The sequence below is a fragment of the Archocentrus centrarchus genome, chromosome 8 (assembly GCF_007364275.1).
Source record: "Archocentrus centrarchus isolate MPI-CPG fArcCen1 chromosome 8, fArcCen1, whole genome shotgun sequence".
NCBI lineage: Eukaryota > Metazoa > Chordata > Actinopteri > Cichliformes > Cichlidae > Archocentrus > Archocentrus centrarchus.
The window spans coordinates 5,967,940-5,980,574 of NC_044353.1; the positions used below are offsets into that span (position 1 = coordinate 5,967,940).

The window sequence follows — 12,635 nt, forward strand, 5'->3', positions numbered from 1 at the left end:
TTAGAGGGACCACTCAGGCTGAGCAGTTTGGAGATAAAGACAAAGTTAGAGAAGTGAAGCTGAGGTGGTTTGGACATGTGCAAAAGAGGGATAGTGAATATTTTGGACAAAGGATGCTGTACATAGAGCTGTCAGGAAGGAGGAAAAGAGGAAACCACAAAGAAGATTTATGGATGGAGTGAAGGAGGACATGCAGAAGGTTGGTGTTTCAGAAGAGGATGCTATAGCTAGAGTGAGATGGAGGCAGATGATCCGCTGTGGGGACCCCTAAAGGGTGCAGCTGAAAGAAGAAGGATTTTTCTGGTGATTCCTGGAAAGCTACAGTGTGTCTTTAAAGGCATTTGTAGATTAATAACTTATTTGAGCTATGTAGCCGCACATGTGTGCTCTTAACTGGTGAAAAATTTTAATTTCAGACAGTTTAAAATGCCTTCTTTTTAAATTTTAAAACAGCACCAGCCTACTCAGCCTGCCAGCTTTTGTGCAGAAGGTTAATACATTACATCATCAAAAATGACAGAGACACACAGAGACTCCAGTGCAGCACCTCAGCTACCAGGTTATCTTAAGATTGGTCTGATTGTGTTTGAGGCGGATCTTCAGGGCTAGAAGGTCAATGTAGAGGATCTGATTGAGGACAGCTGACGCACAAAGCAGTCCTCCATGGAGAGCGCCAGCCATGCCATTGCAAAACACGTCCTGGCCTGAACAAAGACATCAAAAAATTGTGTCACCTTAGAAACTAGTTGGATTTCTTTTTTTTTTTTTTTTTGGCCACAGCAGCCTTTTGTTGACAGTGTAGAGACAGGAAATGGGGAAAAGACGGGGGAAGACACGCGGGCAAATCAGCAACAGGCCGGGACTCAAACCCATGCCGCCCACATCGCAAAACGGCATATGTATGTGGTTGCCTGCTCCACCACCGAGTCACCTGGGTGCCCACTAGTTGGATTTCTAAAGTAAGCTGATTTATTTGCTGTTACCAACCCTGGAAACTTTAACCAGAGTTGGGGATTAGAGAAACATCCATCCATTCTCTTCCACTTATCCTGTTCAGGGTCATGGGTAGGCTGGAGCCTATCCCAGCTGTCATAGGGCAAGAAGCAGGGTACACCCTGTACAGGTCACCAGCCTATCATAGGGCTAACACAGACAGACAAACAACCATTCACACTCACATTCACCCCTATGGGCAATTTAGAATCACCAGTTAACCTAACCCTACTAACTGCATGTCGTTGGACTGTGGGAGGAAACCTGGAGGAAACCCATACAAACACTGGGAGAACATGTAAGCTCCACACAGAAAGGCCCAGACCAAGGTGGGTTCAAACCCAGACCTTCTAGCTGTGAGGCAATAGTGCTAATCACCACGCCACCACGCTGCCAGAAACCTCATGTCCCAGTAAGAAGTAAGTAATCATCACCTGTTAAATAGAGACCCCTGATCGGTGTCTGCGGTCGTGTCTTTGCAACTGCTTCTGGCTTGAAGCGCTCCAAGTTGTGTTCAGCTCCATACATCTCACCTCTTGGAGCACCCAAATAGTGGACGTTTGTAAGAGGGGTTGCAGCGTCTACCATTACTACCTGAAAAACATACACATGTAAATCAATAGTGTATTTATCAATAGAGCTTGGAATTTTTGTGCTTTCCAGATTGGAAAAAACAACATGGAGCTGAGGTCATTGCACTAATAATGTATGGTTTGGGCAGCAGTTGACAGAAGAAAATCATCACCTTCAACAACATTTCCGAAAATATGTTTGTGTGAAAACAGAATTGTCATACTGGTAAGTTATAATTATAACAGATTTACCTGTTTATATATCATACGGCTGTTGCTACAATACACACCTTAGATGTGGTTGTTATCCTGGCTGTATCTAAATGGCAGCACAGTGAGAATGAAATAAAATCTACGTGTTGTGACTACCTCTAACAAGTATCAACTGAGAACAAAGACACTGCTAGCTCCTGCACCTGATGCTGCCCTAGAACACAAAGTGTTGTAATTAAACTGTTTAAAAGACATAGATCTACTTCATGTATGAATAACTTTTATTTTTAAAATTCACAGTACAGTTTAGTACAACTGCAACGTAGAACATGAAAGGATATTTTAACAGTAAAACTTCATGCTTTATAAGTTGTGTATGTGTCTGGGTCTTTTGCCTAGGTTATTTTCCTGCCCTCCTGTGTTCTGTGAAAGAAGTCCACATTTCTGTGTCCTGTATTTAGTTACTTCCTGTTTTATTTTGCTAGTCTCTTGTCTCATGTGCATTGTTTTTAGTGTTGCTTCTGCTTGTCTTGTTTGTTAGATTCTCATCACCTGTGTCTTGTTTCCACAGCTGTGTCCTCTCTCCCTGATCACCTCATGTGTTATTATATTAGTTTTCCTCAGTTCTTTGACACGTTCTCCTTCATGGTTGTATGTATTCCTTCTCCATGTCTTCTAGTTTCCTGTTTCTCTGCTCCTGCCCTGCATTCGTGTTCACAGCATTAAAGCTGCCTTTCTTATCTATAAAACTAACTGTTCAGTCCACTAGTGACTTATTGAAAGCAATGAAATTCCTGTCATTTCAAATTTGGGATTTCCAAAGCCCAAGCCATTTTAAAACCACAAAAACACCTTGTAAGGTCTAAGTCATCATCAGTGATTACAAACACCCTGACTCAGTCCTAAGTCTATCCTAAGGAGACAAAAAATATAAATCTTCAAACTAATGCATGTAAAAAAAAAAGTATTCACATTATATCCGAGTCTGTTTTTCTTTCTTCAAAGAATATATGGTAAGGGTTATCCTTTGATGGGTTAGAACTCACAGGGTTAAAATTTGAGCCTTTTCAAGAATTTTCAGCACCTGTATGAATGTATCATTTCTTTTCTATCTAAAACAATCCAAAGCAAAACTAACTAAAAAGCAACTTTTCAATTGAAAACATCTACCTTTGACTACATAATGCACATAAGATTAGCTTACAAAAAGATTACCAGACAACATAATAGTTACATCATTTGACAAAATGTGTTATTCAAATAAAGATCATTAATGAGTTAATCACAGCATTCACAAACTGTGTAGACAAGCCATGAGCATCTACACACACCTTGTCGCGCAGCTGAGGGAAGATGGTTAGTGCCCATTCCAGCAGCTCTTGGGCCATATTGTTCTTCAGATCCAGATAGTCCTGTCCCCGCTTCCCAAGCTTGGTCCCCTTCCATTCCTCAAACCATTCATAGCGTGCCATGGTTAACAAAGTCATACAGGATTTACCTGTGAAGAGACAGGGAGGCAACTAAAGAGTACTATAATACTGTTGAGCAGTCATTCAGCATTGGCTGCTCAAATACATTTCAAAAGGTACTGAGCAGCATAAATACAGTGCTCAAAAAAATTAAAGGAATACTTTGAAAACATCAGATCTCAATGGGAAAACATCATGCTGGATATCTATACTGATATGGACTGGGTGATGTGTTAGGAATGAAAGGATGCTATATTTTTGATGACTGCTCCTTTTGTGAAAGAATGGGTCGCTCTCAAGAGCTCAGTGAATTTCAGTGTGGTATAGGATGCCACCTGTGGAACAAGTCCAGATGTGAAATTTAGTCACTACTAAATATTCCACAGTCAATTGTTAGTGGTATTATAATAAAATGGAATCCACAAAGTGGTAGGCCATATAAAATCACAGAACGGGTTCAGCAGATACTGAGGCGCATAGTGGGCAGCAGTTCTAAATCTTAGATTAGCTCAAGAACAGTACGTAGAGAGCTTCATGGAATGGGCTTCCATGGCTGAGCAGCTGCATCCAAGCCTTACATCATCAAGCACAATGCAAAGTGTGGACTGGACTCTAGAGCAGTGGAAACGTATTCTCTGGAGTGATGAATCACACTTCTCCATCTGGCAATCTGCTGGACGAGTCTGCATTTGGTGGTTGCCAGGAGAACAGTACTTGTCTGACTGCATTGTGCCAAGTGTAAAGTTTGGTGGTGGTGGTGGTGGGGTTTATGATGCGGGGTTGGTTCTCAGGAGTTGGGCTCGGCCCCTTAGTTCCAGTGAAAGGTATTCATAATGCTTCAGCATACCAAGACATTTTGGACAACTTCATGATCCTAACTTTGTGGGAACAGTTTGGGGATGGCCCCTTCCTGTTCCATTATGACTGCACACCAGTGCACAAAGCAGGTCCATAAAGACATGGATGAGCCAAGTTGATATGTGCGTGAAGGCAGATGAATGAATACTTTTGGCAATAGGTGGCAAAAGTTATTCAATTCAAAACAATTCTCAGGCTCTTGTTCAGTGCCACTTTTTGTACATTTTTATAAAATATTGTATTAATTGTTTTCTAAACCTTATAAAGTCTTTTTTGGGCTTCTGCACAAAATTTGAACCCCAGTTTTTTGATTAAAGGTTATGTGTGTTTGCGCCACATCCACCTAACTTTCCTCCTAATGCAACTTCTGTTGTTGTTAACTTTGAAACTTAAAGGCCATTAAATTTTGAGTGACAAAGTTTTCAAAACCAGAATGGAAAACCTAGGATGATTCACCATTGTAGATATTTAACTGGCAGCCAAATAAGTCAGAAAACTGAACACAAAATTATTTTGTAGAAAAATAACCTCTGACCAAAGAATGTAGCGATCACTGTTGGTAATCACTCAAAAATAAAATGGGAATAAAATGGATCAAAGATGGCAAAATCCCAGAGTTGGGAGACATCAGGTCTGACTGCACACCAGCCAACAAGAATATGTAAATTGTGTCCATATAATGTGTTACCTGGATGCCGGATGTTGGCTGTGGGATCTTTAGCAGATGGGAAAGTGATGAACATCATGGGAATGTTTCCTAACACCTGCTCTCTGCTCAGAGAAGAGTATTGTTCCATGCTTCTCACATAATTAAATGTACACAGACACAAAAGACAGTTTGTTAGTTAAATTCATAAAATGCTAAATACAATATAATGGAGAAAGTATAATGTTGACTTTAGCAGAACTCAAACTACAAGGATACAAAGATGGGACAGAATGAAAAGAAAACCTACAGCGAGTCCAGGTCATTGTCTTTATACATCCAGAAGTTGTTGGAAACTATCCCCAGCTCCTCTTTGGTTCCATCCAGACCAACAAAGACCAAGAAGGAACCCATACCATGATGTACCATATTCAACAATGACTGGATCTCTACACAACAACAAACATACAATAACTTCAAATGGCACAAAGATGCTTCAGGAAATAAATGATATGTTACCTGGTTTGTCTTGTATATGCTGAGGTAGAAACTTCTGGAAGGTGTTGAAGATTCCAGCATTAGAAATGACAACAGGGGCAAGGACCTCTATCTCTTCTTGTCCTTTAAGAACCGTCACACCTAAAAGACATAGAGTGTTATCCTAAATTAAATATATATTATTACTTGCTGGGAATGTCTTTTTTGATATGAGATCACACTTGTCCTGTTTTATAAGAACTCATAAAGCGGTTGCTTTGGATAAATAGTAAATTTAAACTCAACAACCTGGAACATTAATAAGAAGAGAGGAAAACTTAGTTGAATAAACTCAGTTTATTACCTCTAACCAGTAAGTAAACAGAGATAACTGTCTTATTTTTAATAATCTGGTCTAACAAATAATTTTGCCTCACTGGTTGTTTTCGGTTTGTAATGTAGGATTACTGTTGCTGCTGCAGCAACTAGTGAAGGCTCACTTTGATATAATGAAATGATTGTAGAATAACCATGACCAAATTAGTTGTTTGTTCTAACTGCTTTTGGAACTTGGCTTTAGTTCAGAAACAGCAATCTGATTCAACAGATGGTTTATTACAGCAAACCACCAAGGGAGTTATCCTTGGAAATTGTTTGGAAAAGAGCGGGCACTTTGGAAAAATACTTATCAGGTGATGAACCATTTATGTATCCCTTAAACACAACTTGGCCAGTAGCTTCTCAAAAGATACTGATTGGCCACAAGTGACCTGGTGATCCAACCTCAACTTAGTAAAAATTACTATTACCATGTCGACTCTCAAGTTGTGTTAAAAATGTGGGAAATCAACACACAATTAAGTATAAGCTGAGTCACCCTAAAGGTCCTTCAGAGACAAACCAGCTATGGTTGTGCCCTTCTCTCCATTAAAGGTGATCAAATTCAACAGAGTGATGCTAGAGTTTGTACCTCTCACATACAGTATATGGACAAAAATTTGGGGCAACACTTGTACTGTAACAGGATGCAAGGTTCATCCATTTTGTTTTCTTCTGCTTATCCAATTCAGGGTGGTAGAGCTGGAGCCTATCCCAGCTGTCATAGGGCAAGAGGCAGAGTACGCCCTGGACAGGTCGCCAGTCGTTGCAGTGTGGATGCCAAGTCAGTCCATGAAATCTCTTACCTCCTAGACCAGGGGTGGGCAAACTTTTTGGCTCTGGCCACAATGACTTTTTGAAATTTGACAGGTGGGCTGGGCCAGTACCAGATGCATACATATCAAACATAAACATAAAAAAGGTATTACAACCTCGTGGCATACTGTAGGTTTCCATGGCTGAGCAGCTCCTGTAGGTGTAATGTGTAGGTGTCCCAATACTTTTTCTCACATAGCATACGTTGACAAGTTATCATTTAGTACCATAAAAGATCTGCTGTAGTTTGCAGCAGAAAGCATTCAGTATACTACTTGGAGTACCTTGTGCAATCATAAAAGTTAGTAATTCAACTAGCCTAACAACAAGCCATATATAGGCTTCAACTCCACCTTGACATGACATTAGACATGAGATATAAAGTCACCTTCTCTCTCCATGCCCACTTACCATATGCCTCCCCCTGCTGGTTGAGGAGGATGCGTTGCACTGGAGCCCTGACCAGCACTGCACCACCTGCCTGCTGAATGACTGGGATGATGTGAAAGGCAAACTCACTTGCACCCCCTCGTGGATAGTATGCACCACGCTTGTAGTGCTGAAGGAGGAGGGCATTAATGAGAATGCTGGACTCTTTAGGAGGGACTCCTACAACAACAACAAAAAGGAAAAAAAGAAGCAGAACCATAAAGAATGTACAGTCTGATCTGAATAACACAATAATATGCCATTGTGTGTCCAGCACCATAGAACAGGTATGCAGAAATTGCCTGCAGGTCCTTGCTCTGTGTGAGGCGGGACATTAATTCTGAATGGCTGGTTGTTGCGAGACGAAACACTGAAGATATCCGATTTAATAGGCCAGTCCGAATGAGGAAGTTAACCAACCAGTACGGAAAGATCTTCAATAGGGCAATAAGTGGCATCCTCCGTGAGGCTAGCTGCAAGAGAGTACATAGTCATATTGATTAATAAAAGTCCTTTCTACACTTAACTTATCTGGAACCATTTATAGCAGGGCTCTTCAACTCCAGGCCTCGAGAGCCCCTGTCCTGCAGGTTTTAGATGTGTCCCTGATCCAACACACCTGAATTAAATGGCTGAATTACCTCCTCAGTATGCAGTCAAGTTCTCCAGAGTCCTGCTAATGATATATTTGCTATATTTGACTCAGGTGTGTTTAAGCCGAGACACATCTATAACCTGCAGGACAGGGGCTCTCGAGGCCTGGAGTTGAAGAGCCCTGATTTATAGCAATGCAGTTCAACCGTTCTGCTGTAAAGGTGCCAAAATAAATGGAACAACTGCACCAACTCCATTGTTTCCAATATAAACAAAGCAGCAGAGGAAATGAAGATCAACGAGAAGGAGCCGAACTCGTCATTATAGACTACAACCTGCACTTCTATTATCAGTTAGCAAAAGTTGCTATAATGATTAAATTAGTAACTATGCACTATTTTAAGCTGCAGCCCATTCTGTTTAGCTGCTGACTGGCATTGTGTGAGGTGTATGCAGTTATGTTTATGTTATAAAGTAAGTATATCCAACAGACAAGCAAACAGTTGATCCTCTTTGAAACAGTCCCTGAGGTGACAGTCTTGAACGCAGCCACAAGGAAAATGAGCTTTTCCAGCTTTTTATTTATCAAAAACAAAAACAGATGTCAGATTCTTCTATTTGGTTCTTATTGTTTTTGACACTTCTTTGCAAAATTCCTGTTGTAAGCAAAGTTATTATCATTAACGAAAATGAACGAAATAATGAAAACTGAAATTGAAAGTTTTCATTAACTGAAATAAATAATAATAATTAAAAAGAAAAAACTATAACTAACTAAAACTGTATTGTGGGTTTTCAAAACTAAAACAAACTGAAACTATAGATAAAACGACCTTAGTTCTCGTTATTTTATTTAAAAGCCTTGTGCATTGATATGAAATCATTTTTTCTGCTCTAGTAGTTTAAGCTGGGAGTGCCGCAACTGTGTGCATGTGTGTGCTCACCAAGGTGGTCCAAAAAGTAACGGGAGCAATCTGTCCATATGGTTGGAGTTCAGTTTGTTTTTGTCAGACACCACATGTAGGTGTTGTTAGTCTACTGCACTGATGCTGAAGTTTATTGTAGAGTTTATTGTAGAGTTTATTGTAGAGTTTATTGCAGAGTTTATTGAGTTTTGGAGTTTGTTTTTCTTTATGTTTCTCCCTGTTGATGTGTGTCCTTAATATATCACACATTTAGACATTTAGCACATAAAGCTGCTGTAACAGCTGGTTGTTGAATACAATTTTTAAACAGTATCTTTTGTCGGGTTTTTATCATGCAATAGTCACTCTTGCACCTGACAAAGTATAAAAAACTAAAACTAATACTAAAACTCATGAAAACTAAGCATTAAACCAAAAATAAAAACTAATAAAAATGAGCAAAACCACTCTGAGAACTGACTAAAATTAACTGTATAAGAGAAAAAAGTTAAACCAAAATAAAACTATACTATAATGTATAATCCCAAATGATATTAACCCTGGTTGTAAGATGTTTGAGGGTTTTTTTTATTTAGCATATGCTCTAGTTTTCAATATACTACACCATTCTATAATCCTCCCTTTCTACTTTGAGGATTTTCAGGGAGGACATAGGTTTTTTTTTGTGATACAAGTAAACATACTGAGCTAACATCATCACTGAGTCATAGAGTCAGCATCTGGTTAGCAGTGAAAACCAATACTGAGCATCAGAGTGATAGCTAGCACTGGTGGCAACAGTGAAATCTGTCTTGTCTCACTGAACTCTACATGCCCGTTCCAATATTGTTCGTTAATTTCAGTGGCCACTTAACAATGTCTTTATTCATTTTAATGTACTCTCTGCACGCCATCATGATTATCATTCCTTCTCTCCCCCTTTACCTTCATTAGTCTCATGAACTCATCAATGGCTTCTTCTTCCCCTGGGAACTGCTTCTTCAGGCTGACTGCCATCTCAGTCTTCCCTGAATGGATATGGTACTCCCTGAGAATGGGGAGATTTATGATGCAAGTGAAGGCACTAAGGGTGGGAAATCTGGCTTGTTTCATTTGCAGACACTCAAGTGTGTTGAGACATCAAGTGCAAGTAAAATGTTCACGAGTTGTCAATAATATGCATAGCAAATAAATATGTCCCTTACAGAAGAAAGATGGCAACAACAACAAGAAAATGAAACTCGGGGAAACTGTAACAAGTAACAAGATGTACTCTACCTGCGCTGGTCATGCTGACCTAGGACTACTGTATCAAAGTGCTGCTCCAGCCTTGCAAACTGCAGCTGTCCTTCTGTGATCTGGTCCAAAGCAACCTTCAACAGGCTGTTCTCGTGAAGCTGGCCCAGGTAATGGATACCTGATGGTGAGATAACAGGTTAAAATCCAAGAAAATCCAAGTAGTGAAACCACATTAAACTCTATCATTTAGATAAAGCAGTTGTTCAGGGTTTCTCAAACAACTTCCTAATAAAGGAAGCAAGATTAGTACTGAGTAACTGTGCAGTCATAAAGTGTATAATGCTACATGAGCGGTTATATCTCCCATACATGAAATATTTTAAATTCAATGTGTTTATAAATGAAGTCTGAAGCCACATGAGGAATCTAAACTTGCACCGAATTGTGTACTTTACACATCATTTTATCATTTTACACTATTTTCTCTTTTATTTTGCCTCCCAAATTGGTAGCCATAACAGCATAATTTCTCACTTTGTAATCGCTAATATTTATTATCATCCATAACATTTATTTTAAAATGTTATATGAGTTATACTGAGTGTTGTGCGTGTGCATTACAGCCCATGGAAAGAAACTGTTTCGTAATCTATTAGTTCTGCATCTGATGCTTCTATACCTCCTTCCAGAGGGCAGCAGGCTGAACAAGTGGTGGCCAGGATGGAAATGATCTCTGATTCTTTTTGCTCTAGAGAGACATCAACAGCTTGCAATCTCATCCAGAGGGTAAAGGACATCCTGTGGTCTTTTCAGCTGACCTTATCACCTTCTAGTAATGGCATGTGGCAGTGCTGTAAAGGTCACCAGCAGCTTCTGCTCCAGTTTATTCCTCTTTAAAACCCTCAAGAAGTGGCAGTGCTGCTGAGCCTTCTTCACCACAGATGTTGTGTTAGCTGACTGTGAAAGATCTTTAGAGATGTGAGTTCTTAGGAATTTAAAGCTCTGTGCACACTCTCTGTTGATGAGGAGAGGGGTGGGGTCTGCAAATGTTATGTCATGTGTGTGTATAGCATATAGCACACATCCCCGAGACGTGCCAGTGCTGAGCGTGAGGGTGGAGGAGGTGTGGGCACTGATCTTAACAGCCGATGTTTCTCTGTTTTCTTTTTATGTCTAATATCTTTGCTTATAAAGGTAAATAGGCTGCAGACAACATCTTATGCTATGAGATAAGACAAATCTTCCTTTTTTCCTGTTATAAGGGAGTTTTTCCTTCCCACTGTCACCAAGTGCTTGCTCATAGGGGGTTGTTTTGACTGTTGGGTTTTCTTTGTTTTCTCCATTCTCTTCCACTTATCCTTTTCAGGGTCGTGGAGGGGCTCGAGCCTACCCCAGCTGTCATAGGGTGAGAGGCAGGGTACACCTCAGACAGATCACCAGTCTGTTACAGGGCTAACACACAGAGACAGACAACCATTCACGCTCATGGACAATTTGGAATCACCAACTAAATGTATGTTTTTGGACTGTGGGAGGAAGCCAGAGTACCCAGAGAAAACCCACGCAGACAAACATGCAAACTCCACACAGACAGACCCGGGCTAAGGTGGATTCAAACCAGGACCTTTTTGCTGTGAGGCAACAGCGCTAACCACCACACCACCATGCTGCTTGAAAGAATATCTTCTCTCAAATACATTAAACCTAAAGTAATGAGCCGGTTTTGGAAATGTAAGGTGCAAAAAGTCGAGATACATGTGTAAAAATGTGGGGAGGAAAAGTAAAAAGTTGTCAGAAAAATAAGTATTTGCTTCATTACTTCATTACTTCCCACCTTAGATACTGTGTATACTTACCATACAGCAGCATGAAGCTTATTCAGCCTGGCACATATAGGTGTGTGTGTTTGATCTCAACATAAGAGGACACGAGATTAGGCTCAGAATTCCAGCAAATATGTTTTAACATTTTAACAGTTTCTCTGGTTGGTTTTAAAGATATATTGCAGTAAGGAAACTGCTGGGAGGTCATTTTGCATGCTGGTGTGTTTTCTTCAGCAACTCACCCACATCAAACTCAAATCCTTTATTCTGGAAGGTATGTGTGCATCCTCCTGCCTGATCATGCTGCTCCAGAACTACAACCTTCTTCCCAGCTTTGGACAAAAGCGCTGCTGCTGTCAAACCTCCTATGCCGCTGCCAATCACCACTGCATCCAGAGCGGCAGGAACACGGTCCACACGAAACCCTGTGAGGAAACATATTTCAAATGAGGCTGATGGAAGGTTCTGAGGATTTCTTGACACTTTGGATGGAAACAAAAGTTTCTGATGGCAACACAACCCCCACAAAGAGTTGTCGGGGTTGTTTGGGCACTGAGATGATGGAGCGGTGGTTTCCCACAAGGGGCCAGCTGGTCCTGGACTCAGGACCATTGTGTATGGGTGTGGGTGTTGGTGTGATGTTTGTTGTTGTCTGGTGTGTGTGTTTGTGTCATGTTTGTCTGCGGTGTAGGTGCCAGCCATGAGTGCGGTGGTGCTCTGCGGTGTCACTTCAGGCCCTGGACCTGCCTTCCCTGCCCTGCAGTTGGGTGTAGGGAACTGGGGTGCTTAATGAGCCAGTAGTTAAAAAAAAAATCTTCTTTGGACTGTGAACATCTGAAGCACATTTTATAGCAATCCATCCAATAGCTCTCATGACATTTCACTCTAGCTTTAATGCTAGACCTTCTTTAAAATGAGAACTCATGGTGCCATTTTAGAAAAAGCCCTGGAATCCCTAAAATCAGCAGGGTTTATCTTCTTAGGATAAACTAAATAAACACTGAGTAAACATCAAATAGTCCCCAAATTGGTCATGCAGTGCTGCCAAATATATTACCTCTCCTCAGCCTGGCATCCCTCTGTTTACTGTCAGCAACCAGGGGTCCGGGTGGTCTCAGGCACGTCTCACTGAATACCCTGTAGCGTTGCCCCAAAACCAGAAAAAAGGTGACAGTCACCGCCAGCAGCACACAGCTCAGCACACCCAGCAGCCACCACCACAT

At 40.8% G+C, this 12,635-nt stretch overlaps 1 protein-coding gene across 1 annotated transcript; it reads right to left on the reverse strand.

The window, feature by feature from the left end:
• Positions 1–552: 552 nt before the first annotated feature.
• Positions 553–12,635, reverse strand: LOC115784928 (all-trans-retinol 13,14-reductase-like). Its single transcript, XM_030736333.1, has 12 exons — positions 12,470–12,635; positions 11,655–11,837; positions 9,629–9,767; positions 9,296–9,398; positions 7,129–7,324; positions 6,834–7,031; positions 5,271–5,390; positions 5,062–5,200; positions 4,794–4,903; positions 3,110–3,276; positions 1,428–1,587; positions 553–704 (listed from the first exon to the last, which is right to left on the reverse strand). The coding sequence occupies exons 1-12, from the start codon at positions 12,633–12,635 to the stop codon at positions 553–555; spliced, it is 1,833 nt and encodes a 610-aa protein (XP_030592193.1).

Excerpts from the sequence above, each read along its gene's own strand:
- LOC115784928 (XM_030736333.1), bottom strand. The coding sequence starts at position 12,635 with ATGTGGTGGTGGCTGCTGGGTGTGCTGAGCTGTGTGCTGCTGGCGGTG. Across the intron at positions 3,277-4,793 it reads AGCCAACATCCGGCATCCAG|GTAAATCCTGTATGACTTTG; the intron begins GTAACACATTAT and ends GTCTCTTCACAG. Across the intron at positions 705-1,427 it reads CAGGGGTCTCTATTTAACAG|GCCAGGACGTGTTTTGCAAT; the intron begins GTGATGATTACT and ends GTCTTTGTTCAG.